The sequence below is a fragment of the Talaromyces atroroseus genome, assembly GCF_001907595.1.
Source record: "Talaromyces atroroseus strain IBT 11181 chromosome Unknown scaffold_9, whole genome shotgun sequence".
Classification (NCBI taxonomy): domain Eukaryota; kingdom Fungi; phylum Ascomycota; class Eurotiomycetes; order Eurotiales; family Trichocomaceae; genus Talaromyces; species Talaromyces atroroseus.
In genome coordinates, this window is record NW_017971441.1 from 270087 (window position 1) to 282294 (window position 12208).

At 48.1% G+C, this 12208-nt stretch overlaps 6 protein-coding genes across 6 annotated transcripts; 3 read left to right on the forward strand and 3 right to left on the reverse strand.

Moving 5' to 3' along the window:
* Nucleotides 1–288: 288 nt before the first annotated feature.
* UA08_06478 (hypothetical protein) lies at nucleotides 289–1205 on the reverse strand (the record flags this gene model as incomplete). Its single annotated transcript, XM_020269256.1, has 2 exons — nucleotides 289–517; nucleotides 628–1205. 2 exons carry the CDS (start codon nucleotides 1203–1205, stop codon nucleotides 289–291), a joined length of 807 nt encoding a protein of 268 aa, XP_020118261.1.
* Nucleotides 1206–2860: 1655 nt separating this feature from the next.
* Nucleotides 2861–3146, forward strand: UA08_06479 (hypothetical protein; the record flags this gene model as incomplete). The annotated part of the gene is made up of 2 exons (XM_020269257.1): nucleotides 2861–2917; nucleotides 2988–3146. The coding sequence occupies 2 exons, from the start codon at nucleotides 2861–2863 to the stop codon at nucleotides 3144–3146; spliced, it is 216 nt and encodes a 71-aa protein (XP_020118264.1).
* Nucleotides 3147–3709: 563 nt separating this feature from the next.
* Nucleotides 3710–5263, reverse strand: UA08_06480 (hypothetical protein; the record flags this gene model as incomplete). The annotated part of the gene is made up of 1 exon (XM_020269258.1): nucleotides 3710–5263. The coding sequence occupies one exon, from the start codon at nucleotides 5261–5263 to the stop codon at nucleotides 3710–3712; it is 1554 nt and encodes a 517-aa protein (XP_020118263.1).
* Nucleotides 5264–6620: 1357 nt separating this feature from the next.
* On the forward strand, nucleotides 6621–7358 carry UA08_06481 (hypothetical protein; the record flags this gene model as incomplete). The annotated part of the gene is made up of 1 exon (XM_020269259.1): nucleotides 6621–7358. The coding sequence occupies one exon, from the start codon at nucleotides 6621–6623 to the stop codon at nucleotides 7356–7358; it is 738 nt and encodes a 245-aa protein (XP_020118258.1).
* A 184-nt stretch (nucleotides 7359–7542) lies between these two features.
* UA08_06482 (putative kinetochore protein nuf2) lies at nucleotides 7543–9111 on the reverse strand (the record flags this gene model as incomplete). Its single annotated transcript, XM_020269260.1, has 4 exons — nucleotides 7543–7656; nucleotides 7712–8626; nucleotides 8690–8950; nucleotides 9013–9111. 4 exons carry the CDS (start codon nucleotides 9109–9111, stop codon nucleotides 7543–7545), a joined length of 1389 nt encoding a protein of 462 aa, XP_020118257.1.
* A 246-nt stretch (nucleotides 9112–9357) lies between these two features.
* UA08_06483 (hypothetical protein) lies at nucleotides 9358–10523 on the forward strand (the record flags this gene model as incomplete). Its single annotated transcript, XM_020268766.1, has 2 exons — nucleotides 9358–9386; nucleotides 9452–10523. The coding sequence occupies 2 exons, from the start codon at nucleotides 9358–9360 to the stop codon at nucleotides 10521–10523; spliced, it is 1101 nt and encodes a 366-aa protein (XP_020118260.1).
* Between the last annotated feature and the right edge of the window lie 1685 nt (nucleotides 10524–12208).

Here is a 12208-nt window from a genome sequence, read left to right on the forward strand (position 1 = left end):
TAATATTTGCGGTCGACCGGTTGTACTCAAACTGACCAATCAGGCGCTTGCATCCTAGGTCTGATATTACTAAGAAGAATGTAGGTATCTGTATCATGTCTGTGCCACGACTGAAAGACGAAAGATGCAAAAAGGTATCATAGTCAATAACAAAGGCAAGGAAAAGAAAGAAAAGCCTGACTGAAAGAACGGATACAAAGAAGAGGTAAACAGGGATATTGACAACCCCCCCAGTCATAAGTCATTAGGCATAAACATCAGTCATTCTATGCGGTTGCAGCATCATCCTCAGAGCATGGCATTAGCATTGGCTGTGACATTGGCCTTGCGCTTCTTGGTCACTGCACGCTTGGGGATGTTCTTGTTGTGGAATGTGCGCAGGTGTTCAATGAGATGGTCGCGGCGGGGGAAGCCAATATGGCCTTTGCGTGAACAGTCCTCCACTGGGCAGTCAATGGGCACTGGGTCATGGACACTGGTTTCATGGCGCTTGACATCGGCAAGGCGAGTGAAGAATCTGCCACATTTCTTGCAGTCAAATGAGCGTGTTTGTCTGGAGACCACAATTAGCCATGCCCATGCCCATGCCCATGATTCTGTGTGAACAACAGGCTTGCTAGGGCTTACCTTTCAGAGTGGCGGCGGGGGGGCACACGCTTAGGTCGATCCACGAGCAGTGGAGCGGGTGTCGAAGCTGCATGTGCCATCGAGTAGCCAGACATCACCGGTGCAGAATGCATGTGGAGGGCCCCCGAGACATGGTTGGGGGGGCCTCTGATGTCCCCAAGGCTCATTGACATTGAGGATGATTGCGAGATGACCGGCGAGCCCAGGTACGAGGAAGAAATGCCGGAAGAGCTCGAGTAGGACGGAGTAAAGCCCAGGTGCGCAATGTCAACGCCGTTGTGGGCATGCGGGCGAGGAATCTCAATTGGACGAGTTCCAAGGCCCATCGAGGACGAAGAGGCCACTCCTTGTGAGGCATGTCCCTGCAGTGGAAAGCATCCCTGCAAACCGAAGGGCATCATGGCGCTCCATTCGTCGTAGGGCGACGGGGCGTAGGAGTCCAGGTGCGAGTCTGCGGACGAGGAGTAAAGCGATTGAGCGGATGGCGAGTACGTCATGGCTTGGGTGTAGTCGAAGGGGAAGGGCTCCTGTGGTTGATTAGCAGATGCAGATGCTGATACACATTGAGGTGCATACATAATAAAAGATACACAATCAGGCAGGGGAGTGCTCCTGGGTATGGACTGATGGATACAGATCAGGCGAAAAGAATTGGTATATAATCCAGCAGGAGTCCTCCAGGATACATAATTATACACACACAACCAAGAGGAGTGATTCAGAATATATGATAAAAGATACACAATCAAGCAGGGGAGTGCTCCTGGGTGCATAATGAGGGATACCATACCATCTCGCACAGTACAGGACAGCGCGCTCCAGAATCTGTGTGTGAACACCACACAGGTTGATGATGCTTTAGTCTGATGGCTTTGACAGGCCAGCAGAGATGATTGACTATCTTTTGTGTGAGAGGAAAAGAAGAAAAGAAGAAAAGAAGAAAAGAAAGAAAGAAAGAAAGAAAGAAAGAGAGCGAGGGCAATTCAGCCTTCTTATTGGCGGGCTGGCTGCACACGTGAGGGAGATAAATAACGCAAGCCACAAACAAGGAGACAAGAAAATAGACAAAATAATAGTAGACAAATGAATAAATGAATAAATGAATAAATGAATAAATGAATAAATGAATAAATGAAGGGGACAAGTGAAAGAATTCAACCTACCAGACACCGCCCATTGTCGACCAGGGTCTGTCCTGCATAGAAGGCCCGTAGAACGACGCTAGAACGAGCAGCTGAAGCCGTCTAGCGCGATCTACAGACACAGCCCACTGCCAGGGTTCGGAGCATTTATATTTTATCTACACCTACAGATACATCCCTCATTGCAGACTCCAGAGGACTCGCTTGTTACTTGGATTTTGTATCTTGTATCTGTATCTTGTATATACAGACTGGCGGCCCGTCCTGGGCGTCTACGTCGAGTCACAGAAGTGTGTAGAGAGAGAGTCTGACTGGGGGAAAAGAGAATAACGAAGAAATTACCAAGACAAGGCTGGGTCCCCAGACTGAGTGATTTTAAAAACCATTGCAAGTCGACAACCCGGGATGTTCCGTGTCAGCAGCAGACAATAGGAAGATAGATGATAACAATGAATGAAGCATATCGTCTATACACTGAGCTATACATATAAATGCCGCATCCGACAAAGTGAGGCGACTATTCTTCCTTGGCCTTCATGATTGTTGCAATTATCACTCATGCAGAATCTATGACCACACCAATCCAAACAAATAAAACAAAACGTGATTCTAAAGTCACGAAAGGCGAGCTCGTCCACATCTCGGCCTTTTGGTATCCTTCAGCATCTGTGTAAGCTTGAGATAAGCATGGTTGTTGCAATCATATCGTGCGGCCATGGCATCCACGGAGGTGATGTGAGTCTTCTTCCGCTGAACATGGCATAGACTGACTATACGGTATGACTGACGATTCCAAGGTTGTTGTTATACAGACATATCGTCAATCTCTTCTGTATACCTGGTATCATGTTGATTATACGCAGGACGTATAGAAACGGACGGAACGATACAGTTGATGGTTTCTAGCCAATCACAACCGAAGCAGGACTACGAGAAAGATACCGCTAACGTAAAAAGACCGTACGGTTACCTACCGGTACAACTATGCATCCGAGGCTGAGTTGGATTTGCCCGCTCCCCATTTTTTGGAGTCATAAATATATTTATATATTCCCCCCCCCCCTCCGGTGAAATGTCGAATAGACATCAACATGGCCATTGAAACACAAATCCAGGTTGCCGCACCGCCCGCAAAGGTGCGGCAGATTGTGCGTCCTCCTTTCCCCTACATATCTTCCTGGCGCAATGATGCAGGCTTGATAACAATAAGGCATGCAGCTGCTCGACTTTGCCAAATACCCACAATGGCACACGACATTAATCAAGCTGCTCGAGCCCGAGGACGCCTCCAAGTCGCTCTCGTCACTCGCACGCGGCGACAAGATCAAGTGCAACATCGATGGCATGAAGTTTGTGGCGGAGATCACGGTGAGCTAGAACTAGAAAGAGCTCCTCCAGAATATTTTTCTTCAGCAATTGAAACAGGCTAACAGCAGCACCGAAAAAAAAAAAAAAAGGCAAACTCGGAGACTCTGTTTCAATGGCAAGGCCCGCCTGTGCTCGGGCTTATTGCTGGTCTCCACAGCTTCCATTTTGAGTCCGCCGATGATGGGAGGTCAACCATTTTCAGGCAGACTGAGGTGTTTACAGGGCCGCTTGGGTTTCTCATGACGCCTTCCTTGCTGGGGAGGAAGATGCTGGGTCAATATAATCAATTCAACAGTGACCTAAAAGCTTATGCCGAGGCTTGTAGGTAGTCAAGTTATGTTTATCCATTGATATGAATCCGTCGGCTTTCTTGCTTCGATTCTGAAGTTGTCGTGCATTGCCCCAAGTGCTTCTTACACAGGTTGTGGTTGAATATGATGCAGTGGATTCTGCAAACCCAATACCTTAGGCCCGGACTATACCAGAAAAATTCTAGTAATTGGACAGCATTAATTAAATTTGTCTACTCTGGGAGACAGATGATATTAAACCTCCCCCCCCCCCAAACTAAATCACCGTCCGAAGTACTTGAGCTCCAAATAACGAGTCGGTGGATAACTCAGAGCGGTCACCACAAAAGTGAACTCGTTTGCAATATCGCCTCCATCTCCAATCAGTTTCGCCAGTGGTCCCACAAACCATGTCTCGTCCATGCCCATACACCAAGCAACTACACCCAGGAGGAAGGCGGTTAATGCAGCGATACCATGGGGCAGCTTGGACGGATCGTTCCATCCTTCCAAATCATAATTGTCAAAGTTGCCCTTTCGGAAAATGACATGTTCCTCGAAGAGAATGATAGTGTAGCTGGTGCACCAATATCCCAGCAAACTCAAGAAGTCCTGAAGATATGTGTTCAGCTCCTCACGACCACCCAGGCCAAGTCCCAAGATGGCGGCGAAGCAGAACAATGTCCAGATGAAGCGGGGAATTTTGCCTAGGGGTCTTGACAGCTGCTGGAAGGAGATGGCGGAACTGTAAATACTGATTACGTTCACGTTGATGCCGGACAGGACGAGAAGGACGAGCAGGAACTTTGCGAAGCCACGCGGATAGAGCATGTCCTGGATAAGATATCCAACTCCTTGGTTTTCATACGCGTCGTTCCACTCTGGCTTGTTGTTTAATGCCGAGGCAACCACGCAGCCAGCAACCATGCCGATAGAAGTTGGAATACCGATACCGAATGTGGTCATCAGGAACACCTTGACCCGGCTAACATTGACTGGATAGTGGACATAGTAGTCACTGACCATGGTCGACCATGAGGCACTTGAGCCATAGACAACCGCGAGCAAGTTGAGAACAGCTGCAGAAAGATTGATGCCGCTGACGGACGTGGCGCTTGTGTTGTCTGCATACTTGCCGGTTTCGCCATAGATGATGAGGAAGATGATGAAAAAGACGATCCACGCGTAGCGCTCGTACACCAGAATCAACCTCAGGCCGACAAATGAAATCAACAAAGCCACCACAGCCAGGATGATGATGCCAACGACCAATGACACGTGACCGTCCGATACGGCAGTCAGGGCAAGACCGCCGGTGATGCATGCAACTGCGGCCCAGCCCAGTTGCTGAATACCGTTCAACAAAGCAATGAGCTTGTTGGGCCACCAACCGAAAGAGTAGCGACTGACACTGATTTGGCGCAGACCGGTGGCGGCTCCAAAGGTGGCACAGTACGCAGTCAAGGCACCGCCCATGAGCGAGGCAAAGATAGTGATCACGATCGAGTCTCGCAAGCTAAGGCCGAATTCCCAGCCCAAGAAACCAGTTGCGAAACACGAGATGTTCATTGTGCCACTAGCCCACAGCAAAGCCATGGACAATTCTTCCCTCCAGTGTACTGGTCGCTTGTCCTCGGGCCGTTTGCGAACGATGGCCTCCGACTCCATGCCGAATTTCTTGTCCATGTGCACTTCGAATGCACGCAGCTGCGCGAAAAAGCCGCCAATGGCATTGTGATCGCTGGGAGAGGGCAACTCTTCGTTCGAACTGCTGATGTTCAAGGCTGGCTTGGTGTCGGCAGACATGCCGTTGGCCTTTTCAGCGTCGTACTCCATTTTGCGCGATTCGCGGCCACGGCACGGCAGTGTATTAGAAAACAGCGTCGATGTTGGCTGGAGAGGGAACGAGGGAAATCCGAGCTGATATAAAAAGAGAAAGAAAAAAAAATAAAAAAAAAGTAACGAGCAACAAAGCGGAGACAACTCTCGGAGTACTCCGTGTAAGTACCACGTTCTGATATAACCTCAGCCCACAGCAGAGATAAACAACGCAAGCGCTGATTGGCCCGATAGCGGTCTGTGTATCTATTGCCACCCGCTCCTGCTGTTTTGGTCAGACGCTTGGCCGGCGCCTTGCCGTATCTGGCTAGCGGCTGATAGGAGATCTTTGCATTGATAGATTCGATTGGCCAGTCCGCCCATTCCAGATGGGACCTCAGCGCTAGCCGACGGTGCGACCCAAGTCTAACTCGGCCAATCACGACGCGCCATGCTCACGTGGCCTGCCCACCATGTTATCAGTTAGGGTTAGGTTAAGGGTCTCGCCGTATACAGTGAGACAAGCTACGCTTATAGCATTTAATATATTAGGTAGCTCTGACAGTGTGAGTTGGTTAATAATTAGTTACGCATTGATATTAGATAATAGCTTGTCATGCGAAATCCTGCTCATTTAAGCGAACTATCCATTCTCAGGCGATTGCGTATCAAGGTGGGTGGTGATATCCCAGAGCTTCTACATATCTCGCAACCAGTATTGCAATAGCTTTAGCTTGATATAGCCTAGAGACACTTTCTATATTCACACTGGCAGAAACAGCTTTGAAAGTTTTGATTTTGATCCCGTCACATGGCAAACATCAAAATCTTTACTTCGAGGACCATTTCACATCGGTCGATTGTTTCTTCAACCTCGTCATGAGATGCCTCGGTCGAAAATTTCCTTTTTGGGGAAGATACGCCCAATCGGGAAATTTCTGCTTCATACAACCGCATTGTGCTCAGCAAAGGTATGGACATACATTCATCACCAAACAATTATAGTCGTACGTGCTGCATGATCGCTTCTGCATCTTTTCATGCCCCAACAGACGGTGGACAGCGGGCAGCAATTTTATTACATAGAAGGATAAACATACAAGCTCCTTGTAAATAAAATCGAGCTCTCTCTACAAGTTCTTTTCGAAGTTACAAAGAAAAAGGAAGGTAATAGCAAATATATATATGTAAATCAAAACGAAAGCCTTTGGTTGAATCGGATGAGGGTGTTTTAATATTCCGATCCGACTTGTCGAGGTGGACCGTGCACGGCGGTGATGACTTCAAAAAATATAACGTCAACACACAACACACGAATCCAGCCGTGGACATCGGGATGTGATGAAAACCTCATATCAATCTTACTTTACATCTCATGCTTGACGCACGAATCCTGCCTGCAGTGCCAATCGCAGACTTTGTCAATACCATACTGCACAACACCAACGGCTCCACAACTCTAGTCGTATGTTCAACTCGCGAAAAGTTCCTTGAACAATTAGCTGCTGGCGTGACAGCAAATTTGCACGCACATGGCAATACCAATGAGCATGCCGAGGAGGATGGGCAATCGCAGCTGGTAGGCGCTGGAGCTGAGACTGTTGAAACTCAGAAATCTGCCCTTGGCCTTCTGTCCAGTACAATTGCCACTCTCGCCAATTCTAGAAGGGTTAAATTAGTATTCTGCTCTTCTCTGGCTCAGCTGCGCGCGTATTTGTCAGTTTTCGGGCTCCGTTCAATTACCACAAACAATACTGTCGATACCAGAGATCAGGACGCAGTATGTGGGAACGCCATGATAGCCATTCTCGATCTCATTGCTATGCATTGTCTAAGCACCGAGTTCTCAGCGCAGGGTTTGTCTCGGACACTGGCTCTTGCAGTTGAAACGGCTGCTCGGACTCAATCGGCTATCATGCTATGTGAATGTAGCGATATGGTGAATGTGGGCAATCCTGACCATGGTCAGCGGCTGTGGGATTTACACGTGCCTCTTTTGAATGGTGGCACAATTCGAGTAGGGAATGATCATGCACCATCGGCGCGGTCTGGCAGACATGTTTCTATTCGGCGAGTCGCGCAGAGGTGGTTTAAGTTTGAGGAAAGGAGTTGAGTTGAATATGTCTCTTGAGATAAAAAAAAATGCATTTGCTACACGTTGAAATACCAATCAACCCTACCATAACTTCAATGTAAAATATCCAAATATACACAATGCCTCTGGGTATAAAAGTAACAAATAATACAAGCCAACAGAACTCCCAAGACTCAACTTTCATAATAATCAATGAACAACATTATAGAGACTTTTCCATTTCGGTGATATAAAGCTTTATATGCGACTCCATCTTCAAGTACTCGTCATGGGCTCTGTGGATCTCGTTCTCGATATTCTCTTTCAAGTCCGCCATCTGTTGTCTGGGGTCAGTTCCGCGCTGTATTATTTAGAATGTGAGCAAAACTGACCTTCTTCTCCGTTTGCTCGATTCTTATCCGCTTGATTTCCATCGCTTTCTGTTTCTCTGCCCTTTCTTCTCTTAGTTGTCTCTGGGTATTGCGAAGTTCTTCCATTCGAGCTTGTGCAATCTCTTGCTTTTCCTGGCTGTTTTTGCGAAGAGCCTCAATCCTCTCGTTCCATCGTGCCAGTTGTCGCTGTAATAACTTCTCTGTTTGAGCAACTTCGCGCACGTTGTTACCACGCTCGGATATCGCATCCTTGTTTCTCGTGGCCCTTGCTTCTTCTTCTTCTTCCTTCTGAAGCTCGACGGAAATATCTTCGAGAACCTTGACACAGGCTTGGACCTCGTTCGCAACAACATTGAAGGTATCCGTGGACGTTTGCAAAGCTCTTAAACGACGTTCCATTGTATCCACTTGACCTTTTTCGCGAGCCAAGCTCTCGGATAATTCCGTTAACGAAGCTTGTAGGCTTGCAGAGCTTTGTTGGACGTATGGACGGAGTTTCTCAATTTCCTGCCGCGCTCGTATTGCCTTTTCCACCTTCTCCTCGAGAAGGGTCTGTCTCTTGGCCTTATCCGTCTTCACTCGTTCAAGTTCTTCCGCGATCTTTTCCTGATTTCGGCTCAACACTAATAAACGGGCCTTTAGCGCATCGTTGCGCTGTGTCTTCTCTCTCACTTGGCTCTCGAGGGCCCGTTGGTTGGCCCGTATCTCGTTCACCCGTTCTTCAATCTCCTGGTTCTCTGCATAAAGGGTCTCGATACGCGCCTTGGCGCGCTCGGCCTTGTTGAAGTGTTCATCAATGACGGCGGTTTGGGATTCCCGGAATCGCACAAAATTGATGAGGTACGAAAAAATCTTCACTAAGCGGTCATGGGTAGGTCTCGTCAGGTCGGAAAAAGTGAAATCATTCACACCGCACTATTGGATCTTCATCGTCAATACTGTACCATTTTAATAAACTAGTTATGCAGTCATGCCTACCTCGATCATCAGGCGACGCAGGTTCAGAAAGAAGCCCATCAAATTGCGCGTTTCGCTAGGGATAATATCTGGATAGTCCCCTGCAATATCCTGATAAGCCGCGCGCATTGCCGGGTCGACCGTCTCCCTGGTGGTATTCATCAGCAGCTCCGCGAACCATTCCAGCACCATCTGAATCTGCTGTGGGTTTGGCTTGAGAAGATCTGCCGCCGTAAAAGGAACGCCAATGTCGTTTATACATCCTGCGATTTCCTTGTCTGGCTGATAGATTCCGTGATGTCAGCATTGATGTTGCGGATACGGCGCAACGGATGCGAGCTTACCAGGCGCATCAAAGCATCGCTGTCATCTTCCTTCTTGCGATTTCGGCTCTGCTGTTGGCCGCCATAGAATTGCTGACTGGCTCTATGATTGTAAGCCATGGCCGATTGGTGTTTTTGGGGATTATCGGTCTGGACGCGGCGATGAAAGAGAGAAATGTTTTGTTTATTTGCAGGACTGAAAGAGGCTTAGTGCGGGATGTCGAGGGGCCGCCATGCAAACAGTGCAAACGCGGGCATCTACATATGACTAAATTCATTTTTGAGATGGATTCATTCATTGTCCACACTCCTCCATTTTTTCTTAAAGATTCTCGGGCTTTAGACAGTGGACTGAATTCCCAAGATATGGCATCTGCTAAATCCGCACCGTTCGAGTACGTTTAATCTCGCCACGCACACATGTACACTTTGTTACTAATAGATGATCACTGAACTGCAGCATTGTGTCGACGTACAATGACCTTCTCAAGTCCGACCCAGACATCACGATGCCAATAGCGGCCATTGAAGCCCTAGTTCTTCTTCTGACTCATTCGCCGTCTTCGACGATCTCAGAAACTCTAGACTTACTTGAAAAGCACACGGCCATTCTTAAAAATGCCATCCCCAACCCCATCGCTCTCTCCGCCGGTACGGATTTGTTCCAGCGATATCTCATAACAACGCTACAACGGCCAGGTCAGCTGGGGCCAGCAGGTGACTTCAATGCTATCAGGGCTCATCTGCTTTCTAACGGACGACTATTTATCAAGCGTGCCAAAGAGAGTCGAAACAACGTAGCTGCGTTCGGTAAGAGCTTTGTTCGAGATGGAAGCACTATTCTGACCAATGGCGGCTCCCGAGTGGTATCTGCGTTGCTGCAAAAGGCCGCAGACGAGAGAAATGGCGCATCTGCTGTCCGGTTCCGTGTCATCTATGTTTTAGGCAGCGTCAATGGCACTGCCGAACCGGAAGGCTTGGAAACTGTTCGCACACTTCGAGCTAGGGGTGTCCCAGTTGCTACGATACCCGAGTCTGCGGTGGCCTATTCACTAGGAAAGGTGGACACGGTGATTGTGGGTGCGGAGGGTGTCGTCGAGAATGGCGGAGTTGTCTCGCGCATGGGAACTTACCAGATCGGTCTGTTGGCAAAGGCCATGGGCAAACCGTTTTACGTTGTTGCCGAGAGCCATAAGTTTGTCCGCTTGTACCCGCTTGGACAATATGATCTTCCCATCGAGCAACACGTGATCAATTTCAAAACCGAGGAAGATATTGCGGCAGAAGACGCTAGCCAACCTGTCGTTGCTCCCCAAGACACAAGTGCAAAGACAGAAGCGTCATCCGAGGAAAAGGCCAAACACATGACTGCTCTTTTGAATGGCGCGCCAGCTCAGCAGCCAAATGTTAGCAGTATGCGGCGCGATACAGTGGATTTCACACCGCCACACCTAATCACGGCTTTGATTACGGAGGGTGGTGTTCTTACCCCAAGCGCGGTCAGCGAGGAATTGATTAAGATTTGGTTCTGATGTATTGCTGAATCAGAGCAACATTCGAAATTGGAACGCTTAAAGTACTCAGAGAGTGAATCCTTGAGCTGGTACAGTGGTCGCATGATACTGGATGCAGCTCTGTAACGGAACAAATCTCTTTATTACATCCGTGGTATGATGCCCTCAGCGCATTGAAACCAGTGGTTTACATAACCAAGACTCCAACTCGACGAGTCTCCATACTCCTAATCATATAGGATCAAGTACTCGCTACCATGGACGTCCGATTTGAGGCCGGCAAATTAGCTGTGTCGTGATCTGCTTAAAGACATTGGACGATGCTTTTTTCACACGGACTCTTGAGTACAGCTGTGTGCATCAGACAGTTTTGTCGAGACAGTTCAGATTAGGTAGTTTTATACTGATATATACCTAGAAAATGATAGCCAGATTTACCTCGGGTTTCAACATTTTGCTGCTTGGTATATGATTATACACTAGTCTTGTTAAAGTTAGCCTACCCGATCTGCCACCGCCTTCATGCTTGGCATGCCCCGTCTTGTTTGTATAGCCTCATATTGTATACTCGATTGCTAGTGATAAATATCGCGCGGCATTGCTATATTTATGGCAATTGTATGTAAGTTGTGGTTATCTCTATAGTACTAAGGGAATAGGTTTACAGTGGTTTTGTGGTATGATCAAGTGCTTTGTGTGTGTGTGTCCCGGAAATCATGAATGCTTGATACAGTCAGATCAGGGTAGGTGAATTTGCGAATGTTAAATCAATAACGAGGCAGGCATTGTAATTGGTCATTCCAGTGTCAATTGCTTTATGTAGACACACGTTACGAAGGATGGATAATGGCTGATCCGCCCACTTCCGTGCTTGCCTGAGGCATCTCAGTTGATTAGCTTCAACCCTCGTACCGTCAACCCCTCAGCTCTTCCATCGACAATTACTTCCAGGTTGTTCTCGCTGTATACTGTTATCTCTCCTGCAAGTTATACCCACCAATCACAAAAAATCCCAAGCCAAGCCAAAAAAAAAAACAACAAACGCCTCGACAAGTCTTGGAAGTGTGTCCCGTCCCGTCCACTCTTCACTTCCCTGCTTCGCTGGCACCACATATTACGAAGAGTATATAACAGCACGCACCCTTGCAGACCAGCCACGTATCGCCTCACCACCCTGGGGCTTACCAGGGAGCGATATACAGGGCCGGGCAAGAGATAACAAGAGAGAGAGAAAAGACCATGGACGGAGACACGGCAACATTCACCACCAGAACATCAAGCCTGGGCCACCGATCCTCCAGCCTCTTAATCGGCGAATCGGGATGTTCCTATTCCTACGACTATGGAACTGGTAATCGAGAAGTGTCGGGCCATGAGTCGTGGTCATATTTGTCTATTAAGAAACTGCTTACACGTCGTCCGAGTGTGAAGTATCGTACGCTCGAGAGGCGAGAGCCGAGGCGGTTGAGGAAGAAGTCGCTGTCCGAGACATTTTCTTCTTCCTAGATGGTCAAACTAGACAGCGTTCACAAGTAGAGACGAATCGTTTTTTTGTGAACTGTTATCGTCCAAGCATACGGGGGAATTGTTTTCGATTTCATTTCTGGATAAGTCGGCGTTGGTGTTGAGGGTTTACATGACCACGGAGCCTCTAAGCTGCTCTTTCTTTCTTTCTTTCTTTCTTTCCTTCCTTCCCCCCCCCC